The sequence below is a fragment of the Ascaphus truei genome, chromosome 10 (assembly GCF_040206685.1).
Source record: "Ascaphus truei isolate aAscTru1 chromosome 10, aAscTru1.hap1, whole genome shotgun sequence".
NCBI classification, from domain to species: domain Eukaryota; kingdom Metazoa; phylum Chordata; class Amphibia; order Anura; family Ascaphidae; genus Ascaphus; species Ascaphus truei.
The window spans coordinates 42694398-42714924 of record NC_134492.1 but is presented as its reverse complement, the minus strand read 5'-3'; the positions used below and the strand labels follow the sequence as shown (position 1 = coordinate 42714924).

The following is a 20527-nucleotide window of genomic DNA, read 5'->3' as shown; positions in this document are numbered from 1 at the left end:
ATCTCTTGCAAAAAAACAATATCTGCTTTCAGATTCCTAAATTCTTTTAGTGCCAATCTACGTTTACCACTACTGTTCAGATCCTTAACATTCATAGATATTACCTACAATGGCGTTTGACCAGTCATTTCCAGTATCGTAGTACTCTCTCTATTGTGAAAGTTATGCTCCAAAAAACTCCATGGTTGTAGAAAAAACAAAGGGGAACAGGACAAAAAAAAGGGGAGGAGGAATTTTCCCAAATCTGGAACTTGGAGAGAAAAAATAAATAAATAAACATTACATTGAAAGATAAGATGTGTAACCAGCCACTCATCCCAATTTTGTGGACAGTCCCTACATGGATTGGCCTTGCGGGCATATGGCCCTACAGGGGTTGCCCTAACGCCAGACATGCTGGACTCCTTACTCACCCCCACCTGCCGCCACAACTAAATCTCCACCTCCTAACTGCACCTTGGTTTTACCTTTCTGAAAACAAGTAATTGATTTATTTTTCTGAGCTCACTAAAGTTATTTCCTCTACTCCGAGCATATCTTAGTCTCTTCTGCGCCTAGAAGGATCTTCTTTCCTCTGCAGTTGATCTTATCGCCGAGGGAGTAGGCAAATAATCTCGATAACCGGACTTGTAAATCAAAAAGAGGGAGACAGAGAGAGGGACAAAACAAAGAAAACGAAACAGCTTGGGCTTCTTGGGAAAGCCTACGCTGTAGGCTCACCGGTCGGATAAACCCTCACGGGTTCCGATGTACCCTCCAAGGGTTTGGTGATCAGCAAAGAAAAAACACCCATGAGACATCTCAGGTGCTCGGCCGGTCTTAATTATTCGCTCCGCGGGTACTTGTTCCCTCCGCTTATCTCCCTTCATCTGAATTGTTGTTCTGGGATTGGCCTTGTTGATCCGATCTGCTCTTAGGCTCCTGGCCCAGCGCCAAAAGAAAAGTTCAAGACTCCTCCGGATAGCGAAGCCTGCCGCCCTCTCTGGTTGGCGATAAGGCGGAATGGAAAGGCCCACCGATAGCGAATTCCCTTTTCCTGCAGAATCGCTGTTACCGGTCGTAATCCCCTTCGCGTGTCTACGGTCTTACTTGACAAATTCTGGAAGATCTGGATGGGGGGAATTTTCCAAGTCGATTGAACCCCTGTTTTTGCTCCCCTTTATTATCTTGTATTTAGTCGCGAATTGATGAAGCCGCAGCACCACATCCCTGCTTCTTTTAGGGTCGTCAAATCTCGGACCCTCGTGAGCTCTGTCAATTAACAGATCGCTGTCTTCTAGTTTGGAGTCAATTGAGAGAAACAGTCTTTGAAGATAAGGCTGCAGTGCCTCTGCAGACACTGACTCTGGGATATGGCGGATTTGCAAATTTTACCTTCGCTCCCTGTTTTCATTTCATCCAGACTTTCTCTCATGCCTCTTACCTCCTCGTTGAGCCTCAGGACTTCGTCATCTGTGTTCACTTGATTTTGTAAGGAGACGTCCATTTTACCTTTCAGATCCGTGGTTCTTTTAGCCAGGGCAGAGATTGCAGATTTAAACTCCTGCACTGCTTTGTCCAAAGCAGACTGGAACATGGGCTGCATGTCCTGGAGCACCTCCTTTAGATCTTGCTTTGTGATGGCTGTGTCTTTCTTCTTTACCCTGCTCCTTCTCTGGCCTCAGTGAAGCGTGCTCCTGTCTGCCCGCCTCGCTGCAATCTTGGGGTTTTTTTTCTGCTGCATTAGTCACGGGTTGTTTATGCCCTCAACGGGACAGATCCGGGGCGCTCACCTTCCTATCCTTCCAGAGAGGCATGTAAGGTGATTTCCCTGTCCTCCGCTTCTACATTTGACACGCTATGAGATGCCGATCAGAAGTTCTAATTAAATATAGGCAGCGGCATGCATGAAGCTCTTCAGCAGACATGCATGCGCTGTGACGTCACGCACGCGCCCCCCTTAATGCTATTTTGAATGAGTTTTAAAGCATCCTTTTATTTCTATAGCAGGTTTTAGCCCACCTCCCAAGCAGTGCAAGATCTTTGCAACACTTTCCTATTTGTGATAATTTGTTGCCAATGTTTCCAGCAGTTTGAGCTGTAAACTGTAACAATAGATAATGTTACCTTCGTAATATAAGGATACATTGTAGCTGCTGAGTTACATTGACTGAAGCAGCCATTATGTAGATTTATAACCGGAGCACCAAACGATTGCCAGTTTAGGTAAGAATGCAGAATTATACATTGTCGCAGCTTAACATATACAAAGAAGGAGAAAAGGGGGAATGTAGTATTACTGCTATAAATAATTGCTTTAAGTTGGTATGTAAGCTTGGTCAGCTGAAGCTTGGGAGGGGTTTGGTTTCCTACTGTCTGTCACTGTTTAACAATTTACGCATAGAGAGCCTGCTGTTTGATCCTCCCCTTATCTTTATTCGCACTGATAAAGAAAGGCGACCCTCCCTCCCCCATTCACAGGTCCTTAATGTATTTTTTTAATATGTAAAGAGGCCAAATATATATATATATATTCTTTTAACATGGTTAGATTAGTTAAGGAAGGAAACAAGGATGTTAAGCTAAGGTCCTGCTGGAGTCTGCTGCACGCTTGTCTTGCGTTCTGGCGGTGCGTGCACAGCTGAAAACCGTGGTCTGTAATGTGCGATCGGTGGTGCGGGGGGGCATGGCCTAAACGGCAGTAAGGACAGAGTCCAGGGCAAGCGGAGAAAAGAAAAAAATCAAAGAATGCCAAATTAAAACCATCTTACACAGGCCACATCCGTTTTGAAACGTGTACGGTTTGGAACTGCAGATTGTACAACACCCCTGCGATTGTCAGCTCAGTTTAGAGGAGCAAATAATGACCGATCCCACCTACCAGAAATGGTTGCTAGTCTGCCATTAGCCTACAGTTGCTGCACTCCCATTGGCTCAGGCCGTCTCCCCTCTTGATTGGCTCACATCACACCATGTGACCTCGTCGCCGCACCGGGTACACAATCTTGTTGTTTCCCCTGCTGGCTGACGCGCCTCGTGAGCCTAAACAGGAGACACGGGCCTGCCACTACAGAGGTTAGTGACTGGTGTGCGCCGCCGCCGTCACCACCGGGGATCTGGCCTTAAGTTGCTTATAGAAGACTGTTCTTTTTGCCCAGCTAATTGGGATTGCACCAGGCTGGCCGTGTATAGACACACATTCTGCGTCTTCATTACATCACAATGACATCGCATCATCACTGACTCTTGCACTGTCCTATTGTGGTGATCCCAAGGAAAGCACAAACGATGCAGAACCACTTACTCCTTCCTTACCATCAAATGTTAGCTCTGTATACAATGAAATAAAAAAGGATATACAGCATCAATACAAGTTAGTTCCAGGTATGAATGGAAACAATATGATACAGAGCGCAGGTGTTTACAATGTAAGCATTGTAGTGGAAAACCAACAGGTGACATAGTTCATGTAATTGCACAGATTTTTAAAAAGTCCGGCCTATGACAAAAGTGAAATAAGGACAGTGGCATGTTAAATAGGCTGAATGTAGGGAATTGACCCTTTTATAAAAATAAAAAAAATATTCTCCAAAATCGGACAAGTACAGTTTTTGTGGCAATTACCAGATAAATATAAGCAACTGATATACAGTACTTGGATCCAGTGTTTCTGATAATGTGATGCATATTCATTTTTCACATGATGGAAATAAGACCTTAAAAAAATAAAAACAATGACACCCCTCCCCTCTCTCCCCCCTCCCTCTTTCCCTCCCCCTCCCCCCCTTCCCTCCCCCTCCCCCCCCTTCCCTCCCCCTCCCCCCCCTTCCCTCCCCCTCCCCCCCCTTCCCTCCCCCCTTCCCTCCCCCTCCCCCCTTCCCTCCCCCTCCCCCCCCGTTCCCTTCCCTCCCCCCCTTCCCTCCCCCCCTTCCTCCCCTTCCCCCCCCCATTCCTCCCCTTCCCCCCCCTCCCCCCTTTCCCCCCTCCCCCCCTTCCTCTCCCCCTCCCCCCCCCTTCCCCCCCTCCCCCCTTCCTCCCTCCCCCCTTCCCCCCCCCCCTCCCCCCTTCCTCCCTCCCCCCCCCCTCCCTCCCCCCCCCTCCTTCCCCCCCCCCTCCTCCTTCCGCTGCCGGACTCGGGACAGTTGGCCGAGTGATACCCCCTCTGAAGGTGCCCCTGTGTAAATGTGCTGAGGCAATTCGGGGAGAAACATATAGTATATTGGAAGGAGAACAGCAGGACTTCAATAGTGATGGATGTTCATTGGGGCAACTCTCTTAAAATCATGAAACTTATTGAAGTGACCTCTCAATGTCTGTCTCCCATTTCAAAGACCTAGGCCCGTATTCTGTATGCTGTGTCACTCACTGCTTCTTACCCATGCTGGAGAAGTGGTCAGACTTCTCCATGGGGAAGCCGTTTCACAAGATATTCAATTAGACCCACAGGGCCCTAACCTCTTGGTCACGCAAGTATTTTTTGGTACCTTTTAAAAAAGAAATCATAAAAATAAGATGTTCACCTTAACCCCTTAAGTGATCTGTAAATAAAAAAGGCTTGGTTACCTTGATTACATACTGTAGTCATAGATAAATACAAATAACCTAGAAGTGTATGGATTGATTGTCCTCATAACTGGTGGTTCATGGTGACATCTGCTGTTACATTTTTGAACTACTATTGTTGATCTGACCAAAATGAAGCCGTAAAAAGACCTTTTAAAATTGTATCCCTTCACTTGAAAATTGCTATCACTGTTAATGCTAATTCTTTTGATGCATTTTTGGTCAATGTGACGACATTTAGTCTTTTTGTAAAAAGAATTTTGTGTAGCCGTTGCGTTTTTCTTATATATGCTTAAGCACTGTCACTTTTTTGCTTCTTCATTTTAACATGGTCCCCTATAAGCTTATGCCTGCTGTATTACACAGCTTTCTCAGCACAGCCTCGGTTACAGAAGTGCATAGCCAGTAACCCACTCACACGGCTGTTTAGAAACCTTTTGGTTCTCATGCGTGTGAGGTTGGTTACTGGCTTTGCAATGTGAAGCTGTTAGTCGGTATAACCAGAAACAAAATAAGTTATGGTGAGTTAAAAAGTGCCAAAAACCCTCCACCGTACAGTGTACAGCAAATAAAAATACCACCTGTGCGCACAATCAGTTCTCAGACAGGTCTGCAGCCCTGCCTTTCCCCTTTATCTCTTGGCGTACAATGCTTCCACTGCAGCCAGGGATTCTGGGTAATGACATCCAAATGAGCACACGGTGTTACTTTGTAAGTGCTCATTTGCATGTCATTACCCAGAATCCCTGGCTGCAGTGGAAGCATAGTATGCTAAGAGATAATGGGAAAGACTGGTTTGCAGGCCTGTCTGAGACATGTGAATGTGCTCACATGTGGTATTTGTATTTATTGTACACTTAAACACATTTTGGTCATTTTAGAGCATTTTTGTGACCGTTCTAAAAAAATGAAAGTAAAATTAACTTGCTTTGGGAACATATCTTTACCCTTCATTTTGTAAGTAATCTGTTGCATTTTGTGACTAACACGGCTATTTCTACTTAATTTGTGACTTTCATAAGACTTTTGGTAATTATCTTTAATGCTGCAAATATTCTTTGCCTTTGCCCAAATTAAGACAAAAAGGTTCTGATACTGTACATTCACAAAGCAAACGGGGATAACTTTGCACAGCTGATGCTGTTGTGCCAATGTGTATGTAACTCACTGAGCTGCCACCATTTCATTAACCAAAATCATAATACAAGTTTCCCATTTATAAAGTGCAAGATTTATAAACCAAACCATGTTATTCCTCAGCAATTTAGTGATGCAAGGACATCGTCTATTTCATGTACTGTATCTCGTTCTGTTTATCTTTAAGAGGAGCCACTGTTCTTCCTACCTGACCAGCCAAGCCAGCACAGAGGTCAAACAGGGCAAATGCCCTAATGAGAAGCACATGTCCTGCCCTTGGAGGGAGCTGAAGCCATATCGGCATTACTTGAAGTTATTAATGGCAGTAAAATTTATGCTTCCTCTTGCTTTCCCAATTAAGTTGAGGAGTTCTTTGCTGGAGTCCTTCAGCAGCAGATGGTTCCAATAGCCCCTGTGTGAATATTGCCCCGGGTGTCTCAATGTCTCCATACAAGGAGTCGACTGCAATACATAGCTTGGCAATAGGTCAGTGAAAAGGTGCTAGTCTGTTGGCAAACACTTACTATTATTGTTATTTGACAGGAAAAAATTCTGTAAACGTTAAAAAAAAAAAAACATTTTGTAATGAGATTGATGAGATTTAAAGGTGAAATCCCACTTACCGGCACACATTGGAGTTTCAGTAAAACACCGACATTTTTTATAAAGTGAACATCATTAATTAAATGGAAGTAGCCATGTTGGTCCAGTTGTGAAATAAATTAGAACTTCAGCATTTTTTTTATTGTTGCAAAAGCTATCGCCTGATGCTGAACTCATTAAATGTAAATAGTTCTGAAAAATAACAGTTAAGATATTGACAGCAGACAAAGATTACAACATTTAACACATGATTCACAATCATTTTTGTTTCATAACTGAAACACACACACACATCGGAAAACCTCAATTAATACTTCAGGCGTTTTTTATTTATTTTTAAACATGATATTCTATTACATATTGACATTTGAGTAAGGGATTTAACGTTTTCATTCTGGTAATATATTTGTACATTTTTCATGAACTAAAATTGCTGCCGTTGCGAAAACAAATAACTTCTCTCTAGTTTTTTTTTTTTTTGTCCTTAATTATGAGCACCTCGTCAACTCTGTGATATATGCTGCGCTGGAAGGAGCTAGGCTTTTGGATCTGGATTTCAAAATACTTTCAAGCATGTCTTAAATCAGGGGTGGCCAACTGCAGTCCTAAAGGGCCGAACAGGTCAGGTTTTCAGGATGCCCCCTCCTTCAGCATAAGTGGCTCAATCAATGGCTCAGATTGAGCCACCTGTGCTGAAGCAGGGGCATCCTGAAAACCTGACCTGTTGGTGGCCTTTGAGGACTGGCGTTGGCCACCCTTGTCTTACAGTAAATTGACACGAATGTTAAGATGACAGAAATGATGTTACGCTGTGGAGTGCTTTTGCTGTATGGCCCTGCGTGCAGCTGAGTGGATCTGTGCCTCTTGTTTTTCTTTCTCACATAACGGAAGACATTAATTTGGAAGCACATAGAATAATACGAATGACTCCTCCTGGGAAGGTTACAAACTGCTTCAGATGATGGCTTCTCTTGTGAATATTTGGCAATTGATTCAAAACTCTCACATCAGGCGGCAACATGCCGTGACACATTACTTGGTTAAATAAACAAAGCTGCTGAAAGCTTAATAGCTCGTAACCAAACTGTTCTATCATCCTGAACATTCTGGTTGCCACTTCTATTTTTGTTTTGTGTATGTATAGGAGAAAATTAAACAAACGTTGTAGGTGTTATGATGGTTTTAATTATTATCGTTTGTAAAACACTAACATATTCCGCAGCACGGTACAATGGGGTACAGATACTGACATACAGAGTTACATACAAATAAGGACAAACGCACAAACGGACAAAGAAGGTAATGAGGGCCCTGCTCGGGAGTGCTTAGACTGACTCTAGTTCGGGATTGGGCAACCTTTTATTCAGACGGGCCAATCAATGGGCACACATTTTGTGGCGGGTCGCTGTCCTACTGCCCCTTACACCCGGCCCAAATTAATAGATAAACCTAAACTAAATGCCAAAAGTAAACAAAAATAATAAGAACATTCAAATTTTACAAACATTTTTATTGAGGGAAAAAAAAACCTTAATCCTAATAAATCTGAATTTGCAATGTCTCAATTTCATTTCTGAACTAGCACTTCAGTTAACCGTTTGTCCATATTAGGATTGACTTCCGAAGTTGATAACTGAAGCAGACTGCGCCCACATGAGCCTCAGTCAATACAGAGCTGTACTACTTTTGACAGAGTTAATTGCCAAAAATGTCTGCTCCCAAAACAAATATGGGGAAGAACGTAAATAAAAAAAATTTTAATTGATTTATTTTATATTTTTAATTGTTAAAGGTCTTAATATTGTGTTCATTTTCAAAATGTATGTTAATATTCATAAGTTTCCCCTTTCATGTTTTTACATTTTAAGGATTTTGTATGGTTTCTTTCATCAATTGATTTGTCACTCCATTTTTTTTTTTGCTCATTTTGGGCCATTACATATACTCCCGTGGGCCTCTTGGTGGCCTAGGGGCAGTGGCGGATTCCAAAATCCGCCGCCGCTAGGCACTTGCCTGTGTGGCCGCCGCCTTTCTGCTGCCCGCCTGCTCCTTTGGCACCCCAGCGTCAAATGACACCACGAACATAACGTCGCATGGCGGCGCTTCGATGGAAACGCGGTGTCACTTTGCCATGGCAATGAGACGCCGTGTGACGCCGCATTCATGATGTCTGCGGCGTCATTTGACTCTGAGATTCCAAAGGAGCAGGAGGACGGCAGAAAGAAGGCGGCCGGTGCAGGCAAGTGTCTTCCCATTTGGTCCGATAGGCCCGAGAGTGCAGCAAAAGCATATGTCACCCCCAAATTTTGCTGCCCTAGGCTAGGGCTGAATGGGAAACCTGACACTGCCTAGGGAACACAATTTGGCCACCCCTGATTGAGAGTGAGGGAGAGACAATGTTGAAAGAAAATGTAAAGTGGCTGCTCATTGTGGGTTGGAGTATGGTCCAGCCCAACAGCCGATCCCTTTAAGGTTTAGGTGGGGGTGTTGGATAGCGTGGAGATTTGGTTAAACGAACAAAAAATATGTAGTGATGACAAAGATCTGATTTGTTAGAAATAGGCAATTTAAGCCTGTTTTTAAAATTAAAAAAAATCTACTCCAGCATAAAAAATGTTTAAAAATCTGATTTTTGAAAGTAACGTTTTTTTTGTTTGTTACTTTCTGGACTTTAAATGGATGGGGTCATGTCATTCTTGTTTTCTCCGATGTAGTGTTAAGCTAATTGGGGTTACTCAAACCCGACACATGTTAGAACACCAATTCTGAAAGAGGAGAAGGAAGAGGGCAGTAAAATCTATTCTAATTGTACAATAAATAAATCTAGTCTCTGATTAGATCTGGTATTTCAGAATGGGCTGGCTACTTGGACCATGTGGTTCTTATATGCTGTCAATGTATGTGATTTAACAAAATTTACAAATATTGTTGGGGTAAACTTTTTATTTTACAGTCCTTTTTATGCATGTTTGAAATTTAAGGTGATCAGTCACCCTGTTTTAACCCCTTAAACATATTATAGCTATTCGTTCAATTTGTTCCTAAAGTATGGGGGACCTAAACTTTTATTTTTTTTTAACACGTTACAAAGACCAAAGTAAAGTCATGACCCTTACAGTGGTCTCAAGTGAAGGTGGAGGGGCACTACAGGTTTAATCACAATCCAACATTTATTATTTCTATGACAAAGTAAATGTTTGATTCTGATGGAATCCGAAGGGCCTACTCCATCTTCATAAGGTACCAAATAAAGTGAAGGCCAGCTGCAGGCCTCCCCAGGAGATTAAGGAGCATCGGTATTTATATTACAGCTCTTTAGTATAGGGAGTGCTCCAATATATTTTCCTTACAGTGGTCTCCCAACCCTTGTATCCTTCATACACTTAGGGGCAGATTCATCAAGGACTGTTACGGGTTGGCATACTCGACCTAGAGTTATTTTCTATTGACTTGAATGGGAATGAATATGGTATCGGTTGTGCTAACCTGTAACAAGTGCTTGATTAATCTTCCCTCTGATCTCAGACGCGCTATTAGTGAGGGTTGAGGTTCCTTACAATGCATCTGATCTCAGACGCGTTATTAGAGAGGGTTGTGGTTCCTTACAACTAATCTGATCTCTGATGCGCTATTAGTGAGGGTTGAGGTTCCTTACAATGCATCTGATCTCTGATGCGCTATTAGTGAGGGTTGAGGTTCCTTACAACGCATCTGATCTCTGATGCGCTATTAGTGAGGGTTGAGGTTCCTTACAATGCATCTGATCTCTGATGCGCTATTAGTGAGGGTTGAGGTTCCTTACAATGCATCTGATCTCAGATGCGCTATTAGAGAAGGTTGGGGATCTGCAGAATTTCAGAATATAATTATAGGGTTTCTTAACCAAAAGAAAGTTGAAAACCACAGCTCTAAACTCTTCACATTTATTAACTACCCTCTCAGACAAAATGTGTTTTATTTTATTTTTAAGCCGAATCCCTCTTCTGGATGAAAATATGTAAGCATCTGATTTTCACAACTTTTATGAAACGCCTAGTTAAATTATATCCATGTCTGCTCAGCAATAATTTAGAGATGTGTACGCATAGACATAATTAGAAGCTGAAACGTTCTTCCTTTCATGGCTCCAGAGTGTCTGAAACATCATTGTATGAGAACGGGCGTTAAAACTCATGCTTCCTCTGCTACATCTCACCCACACCTGCTAGTAACACCCTGTCATAAAGCAGAACATCGTCTGTCTCTTGTAACTGGAAACCATTAAACTCCAAACGTATAAATATATATTTCTTTCAATATTGGGCATCACGTAATGTACTATTTTTTTTTCCCCCTGTTATTTTGCATAATAAAGGATCATTGTTGCTACTAATCCCATTTTCTTTCACAGACGCAGTTGTTACGTTTACAAATTTGGCACTTGTCATTTTTTTTTTTTTTTTTTTAATAAGAACGAAAAGTTCTGGAAAATCTTTTAAGTTAGTCTTGTACTAGAATTGAGGATGTGTGGTCTGCAAAATAAAAAAAATAAAAAAATAAGCCCCCAAGAAACGCTCCGCTTTTATAGACAACTTTGTAACATAGTTACTTTATTTTCTCAAAGCCTTTTGTAACATAAGTGGCTAAAGCTTCCCATATGTACAAAGATTTGACTACACTGTATTATCAGTTATCTGTTCATCCCATTGCATGTCAGTGGGATGGTGTGTTAATTATCACATGGGAGAAGGGGGTGGGAGGGGGTGTTAATGCCAGGTGGATTGTTTATTGGTACTTGGGAGAAGTGGTTAATTTTGCAGATCTAAGAGGAAGTGTGGAGGATTGAGGGAAAGGGTCGTGTCAATTCTGCAATTCGAGGAAAGACCGTAGGTGTTCTTGGAATGCTCTCCTCCCAGCGCCTTCATTCTACCTGTGTGTATATCAGCAATAAGGAAGTGGAGGAAGAACTTCCAGCAATTCAGCTTTGAGGCTGTCCTGTTTCTCTCATTAGGGACCACATGCCAACGTAGATCTAGAGGGCAGTTTAGAAAAGGTAACAGCACTGCTGAAGTGTTTTACTCAGCTCGTCTACTGTTTGCCACCGTGGTTGATCGGCAGTGTCCCAGCTCGCATGCAGCATATGAGTAATTGAATGTTCTGTTATAAAAAAGTTTTTACATTTGAGTAAATGTAGTAATCTTTCAGCAAATCACCTCTCTAGTAGTGGTGAGAATATTTCAGGCCCTCATGGACTGGCTGCACATGAATAAATCCGACAATCGCTGGTTTGCTCACTTCTGTAACATAGCAGCGATATTTTGCTGACCCTTTCAACAGAAAACAAGTTCCATTGCTAACCCTCTGGAATGTATTTCACAGTCCTAATTGGCAGAAAATTCATTATTAAAATTACCACCTAGCTGATCCAGCTGTATCCCAGCTGCTCTTTTTTTCCTTAATGTATTTTATAAGAGTAGTTATACCTATAAAACCTTAGCAGCTGCTAACGGCCAGTTGGTAATAGGAATAAGTGACCACTTCAGGGAAATATTATTGGAAATATTATACATGGTTAAGGATAAAAAAAATTTATTAGCATATTTTTTTGTATGTGCTCACTTATGTTTGTTAGACCTACATGAATGCATAGCTTGAATATAAAGGTGAGGGTCATTATTGGTAATAATTCATGGTTAGGATCACATAAGGGGATGAATGAAGATTGAGGGCAGCGTGGAAAAAAAAATAAACCATTATATCTGAATCTACAAGAACCAACCTAAAATCCAATGGAGATCGTTCGTCCGCTCAGCCAATCAGAAGCCAGGGGTGTGTTTGGAACAGACCAATTGAGGCCATGAAAGGTGCCTGTGCCTAAGAACAGTCCATAGAGGCGGGGCTTGGGAGAGTGGGAAATCGGAGCTGACCAATGGGAACCGAGTCGACGGGGCTAGGACCCAGACCTCGGTTCCCGATTTCAGCTCCATACCTCCTGCCTTGCTGCAGGGGAGAGAACAATGCTCCACTTTTGACGTGTGTACTCCCCCGCAGACAACCTCGCCCATCCCCACTCCACCATTGTCCATGAACCACTGCACCTGGCCCCACACAAAGGCTAATAACCCTCTGAATCATTGTGTGCCTGATACTAGCCATTGTACCTAGTCCAGACACACATACTGTAAATAAATACAATAAACATCCCATAATAACAGTCAAAGGGATACATTGTGAAACACTGATACCTAACCTGGCTTAACTATTAGGCTGGCAGCCATTTTCCAGCCTTGTGATGGCCAGTTAACCCTGGGTCGGCATCATGACTATATGGGGAAGGCAAGCGGGCTTGACCTTTATTGTACCATGTGTCGCTGCCCCTACATCACAATTGTGTCTTATTTTTTTCACCTAAGCATTCCGAAGTGTCTGTAATCCCTACAGTATATATATATATATATATATATATATATATATATGTATATATGTATATATATATATATATATATATATATATATATATATATATATATAAAAATTAACATAATAAAATATCTAAGAATTTTTTTCTCCAAAATCATGTAAATAAAACCAATAAATGTGACCTGTTTAGGTCAACATGAATAAGTAAAGAAAAAGCTCCCAATCCTAGTGTGATACTGTTTTTAAAAATGTAATAAACTTTGGACATAACAATTTAAAACTCACAAACATCTGATTAGTATAAGCGTTGTATGAGTGAAACTCATGCTCCATACTCCTGCAAACTGTCTCTGCTCAGCTCGCACGGCTCTGGGATATCCTCCCTTCTCCTCACTAGTGTCACTAGACACAAATAGAGTTATCATTTTTTTTTTTTTTTTAGCAGATTTGACTCCCTGCACTCATTCTTTTAGAATAAATGAGAGACAGCACTAAATATGATAGACTACTACAAACAATGCTGACATCACCTAAAAGATCTTACGGCCCAGTTTGGGTGCCTGTGGTAGAGGGAAACCTGTTATACTATGACCTGCTATAGATCAAACCTTTTGAGCTACATCTTGCCATGGGTCACACGCAGTGCGTATAGATGGCTGGAACTGAACCCACACCCTGTGTTACATTTTTAACCACTTTTTCATGCTTCTGTCTCCGAATTTTCGATGAAGCTGCTTTCTGGTTGAGACACGTCATTGTGTAACTGGCAACCCTGATTCCAGTCTCTATGCCATCTGCTTGTCGCCTTGAGTAGGTCACATTTATATGTCTGGTACTAAAATGATAGATGTGCTTTGTACCAAAGTATTATCACTACTTCACTGTATAGTGAAATAGTTGTATAGAATAGTATTCTTCTAAAAACGTATGCCCCAATGTTTTTCAGGCAGAAAAGTCTGGTACTGTATTTGCAGCAAATCTGTATTCATTTGAAAATTATTTTCTTCTGTAGATTATATTACCCCAATATATTAAGGTGAACAAATTGTCTGCCCTCCTAAACTGTAAGTAAAAGCAAAGTGCCCGTACCAAAAGGTAGGATACCAGGAACAGAAAATCCAGCACACTCGACTGGATTTTTCTTCTTTGTACCCCAATCTATTACATATAAAAGTGTGTCTTGTGGCCTTTGTACTTGCTGTTTAACAAGAGGTGGTTTTATGAAAGCTGAGAGCGTGTACCTTTTAAGAACACAAGCAGCCAACAACTTGATGAGAATTGTCCACCTGGGAGCTGAAAACATATTTCACTGCTGTAGCTTAGTACACTAACAGTATGTGGTGACTAACTCATTGGAGCGTTATCAGTTTGCAAATTGCTATTTGAAAAACTTTTTAACTGTACCAACTCTATTTTTATTTTTTTGTTTGAAAGGTTGGCAAATCCCACACCCTGTTTCTCTCCTTATATGGTTTTTGGGACTGTATAAGGGTATATGTATGTGTATATATATATATATATACACATACATATATACAGGGAACCATGTTAAAAATGGTTTTTGAAGCAAAAAGTGGCACTGTGTGCTCATTTGCATGTCATTTCCCAGAATCCCTTGCTGCAGTGGAAGTGCTGTCTGCTGGGTGATAATGGTGAAAGGCGGGGTTGCAGACCTGCCTAAGACATGCAGATGAGCATACAGTTGTATTTACATATATATATATATATATATATATATATATATATCAACCAGCTTCTAAATATTGTTGTAAAGAAGAGTGGGCCAAAATTCCCCCACAACGATGTGAGAGACTGATGGTCATACAGAAAACGATTACTTCATGTTATTGCTGCTAAAGGTTCTCAAGCTATTGAATCATAAAGGTATACTTAGTTTTTCACACATAGCTTCTCCATTTTGGCTTTATTTTTGTTAAATAAATCACAACACGGTGTAATATGTCATGTTTTGTTGTTCATCTGAGGTTGTATTTACCTCATTTTAAGACCTGCTAAGGAACAGATGATTGTTATTATGTCCTGATATGTAAAACCATAGAATTCAAAGAGGAAGACACATAAACCGACGTTTCGGTCCCCCTGTGGGACCTTTCTCAAGGTGGTCACCACCTTGAGAAAGGTCCCACTGGGGGACCGAAACGTCGGTTTATGTGTCTTTTTCAATACAAAAACTTGTGATTAAACTTACCAGAGTGCTGTCTCCTGATCTCGTGCTTCAAACGGTATCGTATGGTTTATATATATATATAGGATCCCCTGATGAAATCACCTGAGTGTGAAGAAACGCATAGGGAAGAGTGTTTTTCAGCTGCTGTTTTTTGAGCTGGTACATCATTATACCATTTCGTCACTGCCCATTTACCACGGACATTGTTGGGACATTAAAGAGATTTCTCCGAATACCCCTTGCTTTGCGGAGTCACGAGGAACAGACCTCACATCCGGTATTCGCTTAGAGTGAGGAGGACTTCCGGGTCACACTTTGGCTGTCCTAATCCTGTATTCTCTGCCGGATGTCGGTTCAGAAGAGCTGGGACTACACAGACGGAGGATTTGGCGCGCAAGCAGAGGCATCCCGTGGGCGGTTGGCGAATGAGTATACTCATTACATGCTTTAATTTTTTATTTGTTTGTGAGTTTGCATTTGTTGGTTCTATTCATTTTTATTAAATTGTATTTTTTCATGCTGCACTAGGATCGGGCGCTTTCTTTTCTTGTTGTTCATATATATATATATATATCTATCTTCAGCCTGCATTGATGAGAAACCTGCCTTGGTCAGAAAATGCAATGTCCTGTCCACTTACATGCCAATAAGAACTTTGATGACATTCTGTAGAGTAGGGCTTCACAAATTCATATGTGAAGCACTACTGCACAGAGACTTAAACAATCAACTGTCCCCACAACAAGGCAGCTTCGTCCCAAATGAGGGGAAGGAAGCATGAAAAGGTGTTTAAGAAATTAAATACATAATGTGTGTGTGAAATTCCAGCTATCCACAATTCCATACTGTTCAGTTTTACACTCATTAATGGGTCATATTTGATACACTATAATGGTTACCTCTTAACATTAGTATAATCAATTTTTCCTATTTAACTTCTTAACACACTTTGTCATCAAATACCATCCATTGGCCACCTGCAATCCATCCCCAGGTTTAGAAGTTGGTTACTATTCTTTGTAGAGTGTCTACTATAGCTTTTGGAATGGTTTACCTGGCTTAAGGCTTTTGTCAACTTCAGAACATTGAAGACCGTAGCAGTGTCATACTTAGTGCATTCATGTTTTTGGATATTGTCTGTGTAATGGAGCTGATGACTTCATCAAACCAAGATATTTAATGGGTGAATTTCTCTTGGTAAAATATTCCTAAAACAGAACTGCGCTGCCTGCAGCTGGTGCCGAAGGCTGCTGCCAGTTTGTTAGATAACCGGTTAATGCATTCCTGCCACATGACAGCTGTTCTTTGCTCTCCATATAATAATAATAATTTTCACCCCAAAACATTTGTGTACTTTTTCTGTGTCTTTATCTAATGTGTGAAAATAAAAGAAGGAAACCGCTCTTTGTGAAAGGGTTTATTCCCTGGCGCAGCGGTCACTACGTTGCTGTATGATTTAAACTAAATGAGAGAAGGACTCATGGGACAGCCAGCAAAGGGACCTAGTAAGGCAGCGAGCTGGGTAAACGTTTATATTGTGGTTCCCTATACCGCCATTCGCCCACTTTAATCGTTGGGTGACGGTCTGCTAAAACTTCCCAGAATCTCTGTAACCCTTTGGGGCCAGAGCTTTTGCAGTAGCTTTGCTGCTCCTACTGTCGGGAACGGTCTGCCTTGTATGGTCCACGGCGCCCCCTCTATGGAAATCTTTAAAAACAGGCTCAAAACGTATTTGATTAATGCACCACCACAAGTCCATTCCATTCTGTGGACCATATTTCCATTCCATATTTTGTTACTTTAATTCCTATCTTGAGGTTTTTCTTTTTTAGTTGTAAATTATTTTATTTATTTTTATTGTTGAGTGCTTTGATTTCCATTGGGAGCAAAGCACTATATAAATTAGGTTACTATTATTGCCTTTATGGCTTCTCTATACTATGAAACTACATGATTAAACTGATATCAGACTGGTCTCGTGCTAGTTTTTGTTAAAATGGTTGTAGATCACATCTCCGTGGAGGCCATTCAGGACTACAAAAGTACTGTAAAATTGTTGATCTTGACATATGCAATTCCACATGACTGTCCATCGCATACATATTGCATACAGTATGTTACAGTACTTCATTTATAAACCATATCAATCTTTTATTTTCCAGATAATGAAAACTACAAACAGATAGTAATGTGTATTCTTTACCATATAAGTATGGACGATCGCTTTAAATCAATGTTTGCTTACACAGACTGCATACCCCAGGTACGTATTTTTTTCCTATTGCATGTTATGCACAAAAGGTTTGCTCACGTAAGGCGAAAGCAACTTTTTAAATAAAAAGTTTTACTTTAGATCGGTATAATCATTGATTTGTACACAAGAAACTCGGTTAAAATAAAAGCATACAGTAGCTTGTGTATTATATCCTGTCTCAACAAAAAAGATGTTGTCCATCACAGCTTCTCCCATACAGTACTTAGGGGGTAATTCAATATGCCCTCGTCAATCTGCTGCTGGATGAAGGATTCCCCAATGACTTTCAGAAACTGTGATTGCAAGCCTCTTCTCCAACAAATTTCCTCCTCACATCTTTTTTTTGTTGTTGTCTTGCCCTTTTGATATCCTTTAGCATGTCAGTAATTTATTATTGCAATATGTCTGACTCATTGCCATTTAATTTCTTCACCCTTGTGATGGTGTCACTTACTTTTGTTTGCTTCTGAACCCATTCATTCTTTTTCCTGTCCCTTTAGGTAATACCCAGCATACAGTATATCTTTTTATTCTTCTTTGTGTTGTCCGAAGCTCCTAAATTATCTTTACATTTAGGATCCAAGTTTCCCATCCATAAAGTACGTGAGCACAGGCAGAATACACTGGTCAAACACTGTCCTCTTAAGGCACAGTTGAAGAGTCCATTGAAAGAGTCTTATTTCTTCCAAATACGCTCCATCCCATCTTCATTCTCCTGTTGATTTCATTTGAAAGGTTTCCATCCAATGATACTTGCTTACCAAGGTAGATCTGTTTTTCAATGCCTTCTAGTTCTATTCCATTTATTTTAATCTTTGAAGAGTTTACATATTTGTTGAACATCTCTTTGGTCTTTCTGAGATTCATATGGAGGCTGCATTCTTACTTGATTCAACTAGTTCTCTGATTTTGTTGCTGGAGGTCTTCTGGACTTGTGGCAAAATAACAATGTCCTCAGCAAATCGTAGGTGACTCAAAGATTCACAATTGATTTTAATTTATTTTTCTTAACAATTCAATGTCTTGAACAATTTTTCAAGTGTTGCCGGGAAAAGCTTTAGTAATGTGGAGCCCCCGTGTGGCACACCCTTGCCAATCCTTATTTTGCTTGCATCTTCATGTAGTCTAATGTTCCATAACATATAATTGTTTGATGCTTTACATTTTGACTTAATGCATTTTAAACCACCGAGTGTAGATACAATCAAATACTATTTCATAATCTATGAATCCTAAAATGAGTGGTAGACCATATTCATTACTTTGGGAAATTCGTTCTTGTACAATTTGGACTTGGTCCATTGTGCTGTATCCACTTCTCTACGCAAGGAAAAGTCGAGGGTCTGTTGCAGTTGATTAATGAGAATATTGGAAGTAAACTAATTGGTTGTTGAGGTCTTTGTCTACTTTTGTATTTATAAGGATAACAATGGTATTGCTCCATTGTTCTGGAATTCGCCTGTTCTTCAAGAAACATGTAAAGAGCTTTGCAGGGATTTTCTCTACTTCTTCCCCATACTCATTCAATATTTCAGTTGTAATTCCATCTTCCCGAGGGCCTTTTCCATTCTTCATGGATTATATTTAATTTGCTACTTTTTTTCTGTAAGGATGCATGGTACATAATTTGTCGTTTATTCTTCTGCTTGATTATGCCCTGTGTTTTCTGTGTTCTTGTGCAATTTCTTGTAGAAGTCCCTTCAAGTGCACAATCATTTATTGTTGATCCACGGTCTTGTTTGCAATATCCCATTTAATGTTTTTCAAGTTCGTCTTCCAGTTCATTCAGTGCTGCTTCACTGGAGAGAGTCTGGCAGTTGTATGTAGCCAGATTGAGGTTTGAATGACTGCTGGTATTTAGCCTTTGGGGATTCTTGGCACCCTCTGCCTTAATACCTTCTTTCTGAACATTGGCAAGCCTAAGGACAATCTGGCCTCTGGAGAATGAGGACCATCACTTTTCAATATCTTTCATATTTGGAGGTTGAGACCTTACCATGCAGGCCTCAACTGCATGTTAGCAAGTACATTTCCTAACTTTGCTGGGGTATTTTGTTTAAGCTTTCATAATCCTGTGTGTGTTGTGACATAGTCCCAGGATAGTGAGCAGCTTTCTGTCTGATTTATAACAAAGTGCAGACTTAGTATGGAAGTGATCCGACCCACAGATTAAGTCACTAAGGATGGTGGATAGGAAATCCATACCAGACTTCACAATGGTTATGGTTTCCCTCACCTGCTCTCCTAATTGAGGAAGAGGTATATATTGCAGTTAGTTTAGCTGCCACAGTCTCTCGTAGAGCCTGGAGGCTGGGAGGACGCTGCTCCCCAGGATCAAGTTCAGGGTTGACGGCCCCCCCACGTGTTGCATCATCTGAGAATCTATTGGGACGCTGTCCCCAACTGACAGTTAAGGATTCATTGTTATATCTGTGTGTTATTTAAAGTTGGTAACTGACTTACCCAGCCAACCTTGCAGATAGGGATATACATGCGAGTTAGACTCCTGACAGGACTAGATGTTTGGTTTTTTTTTTTTGTTTTGTTTCTTAACGTGACGGTGTTTAAAATGTTTAGTGTCGCTAATGGAAAAACAAACCGTTGAGGGCTGAGTGCCCCTTTTCTACAAATGAAACCCTAGAAGACTATGCCGCGAAGAGCCTGGGCAAACGACAGAGCTACATAAAGGGAGCCGTTTGCCACAATATTTAACACAAACCTCCTGATCAAAGGAAGTATTAATTTGCTAACCTTTAACATATGATGTTAATGCCAGTAGAGCCAGAAATGCACTGTATATGACAGTGGACATACTGTAGCTGGGTCCGGATTGCTGTTCCCTTTCACCGAACTTGTTTAAAATCGGATACACATCACTATATGCGCGTCTATTCATTTAGTAAACCACAAATCAAAATCAAGAGTAAAACTAACAAATATGACATTACAGTTTCCTGTTGCCATTTTCCTAATCTCCTCTGAATGTTACATATTTCACTTTGACATATCAAGGTTGTTATTATTGAGAAGACCAAGAATGTTCTGTACATTAGCCTCGGCACACCACTGCCCTGGGGGTGTTTGACCTCATAAAGCCGTTATGACTTTTCTAACGCTCCATATAAAGCACTTGTAACTTTTTTTTACGGACATCGTCGTTAATTTGAAACGTATTTAATTAACAAGAAAACCTCCATTTCCTCAGTGCAAACTTTTTTGAAGTACTGCCCAGATTTGGAGTCATCCAAACCCCATACAAACAGGCAATGATGCTTTTGAAAATCATAGGTTTAAAATCCCTCCAGCTGCTGACGTGGGCGAGAATGTTGCATGTAAACATAAGACAAAGCAATAGGTCGTAACCATTCTTGCAGGACATGATGTCGTTAATATAGCAACTATTG

The 20527-nt window shown here is 40.8% G+C and overlaps 1 protein-coding gene across 1 annotated transcript in view; it reads left to right on the top strand.

Annotated features, from left to right (window-relative positions):
* Positions 1-20527, top strand: part of KIFAP3 (kinesin associated protein 3) — a 133717-nt gene that overhangs the window by 49263 nt on the left and 63927 nt on the right. The window contains exon 11 of the mRNA XM_075616832.1: positions 17032-17132. Coding sequence (XP_075472947.1) covers positions 17032-17132 — 101 coding nt within the window. The remainder of the gene's footprint in view (positions 1-17031; positions 17133-20527) is intronic.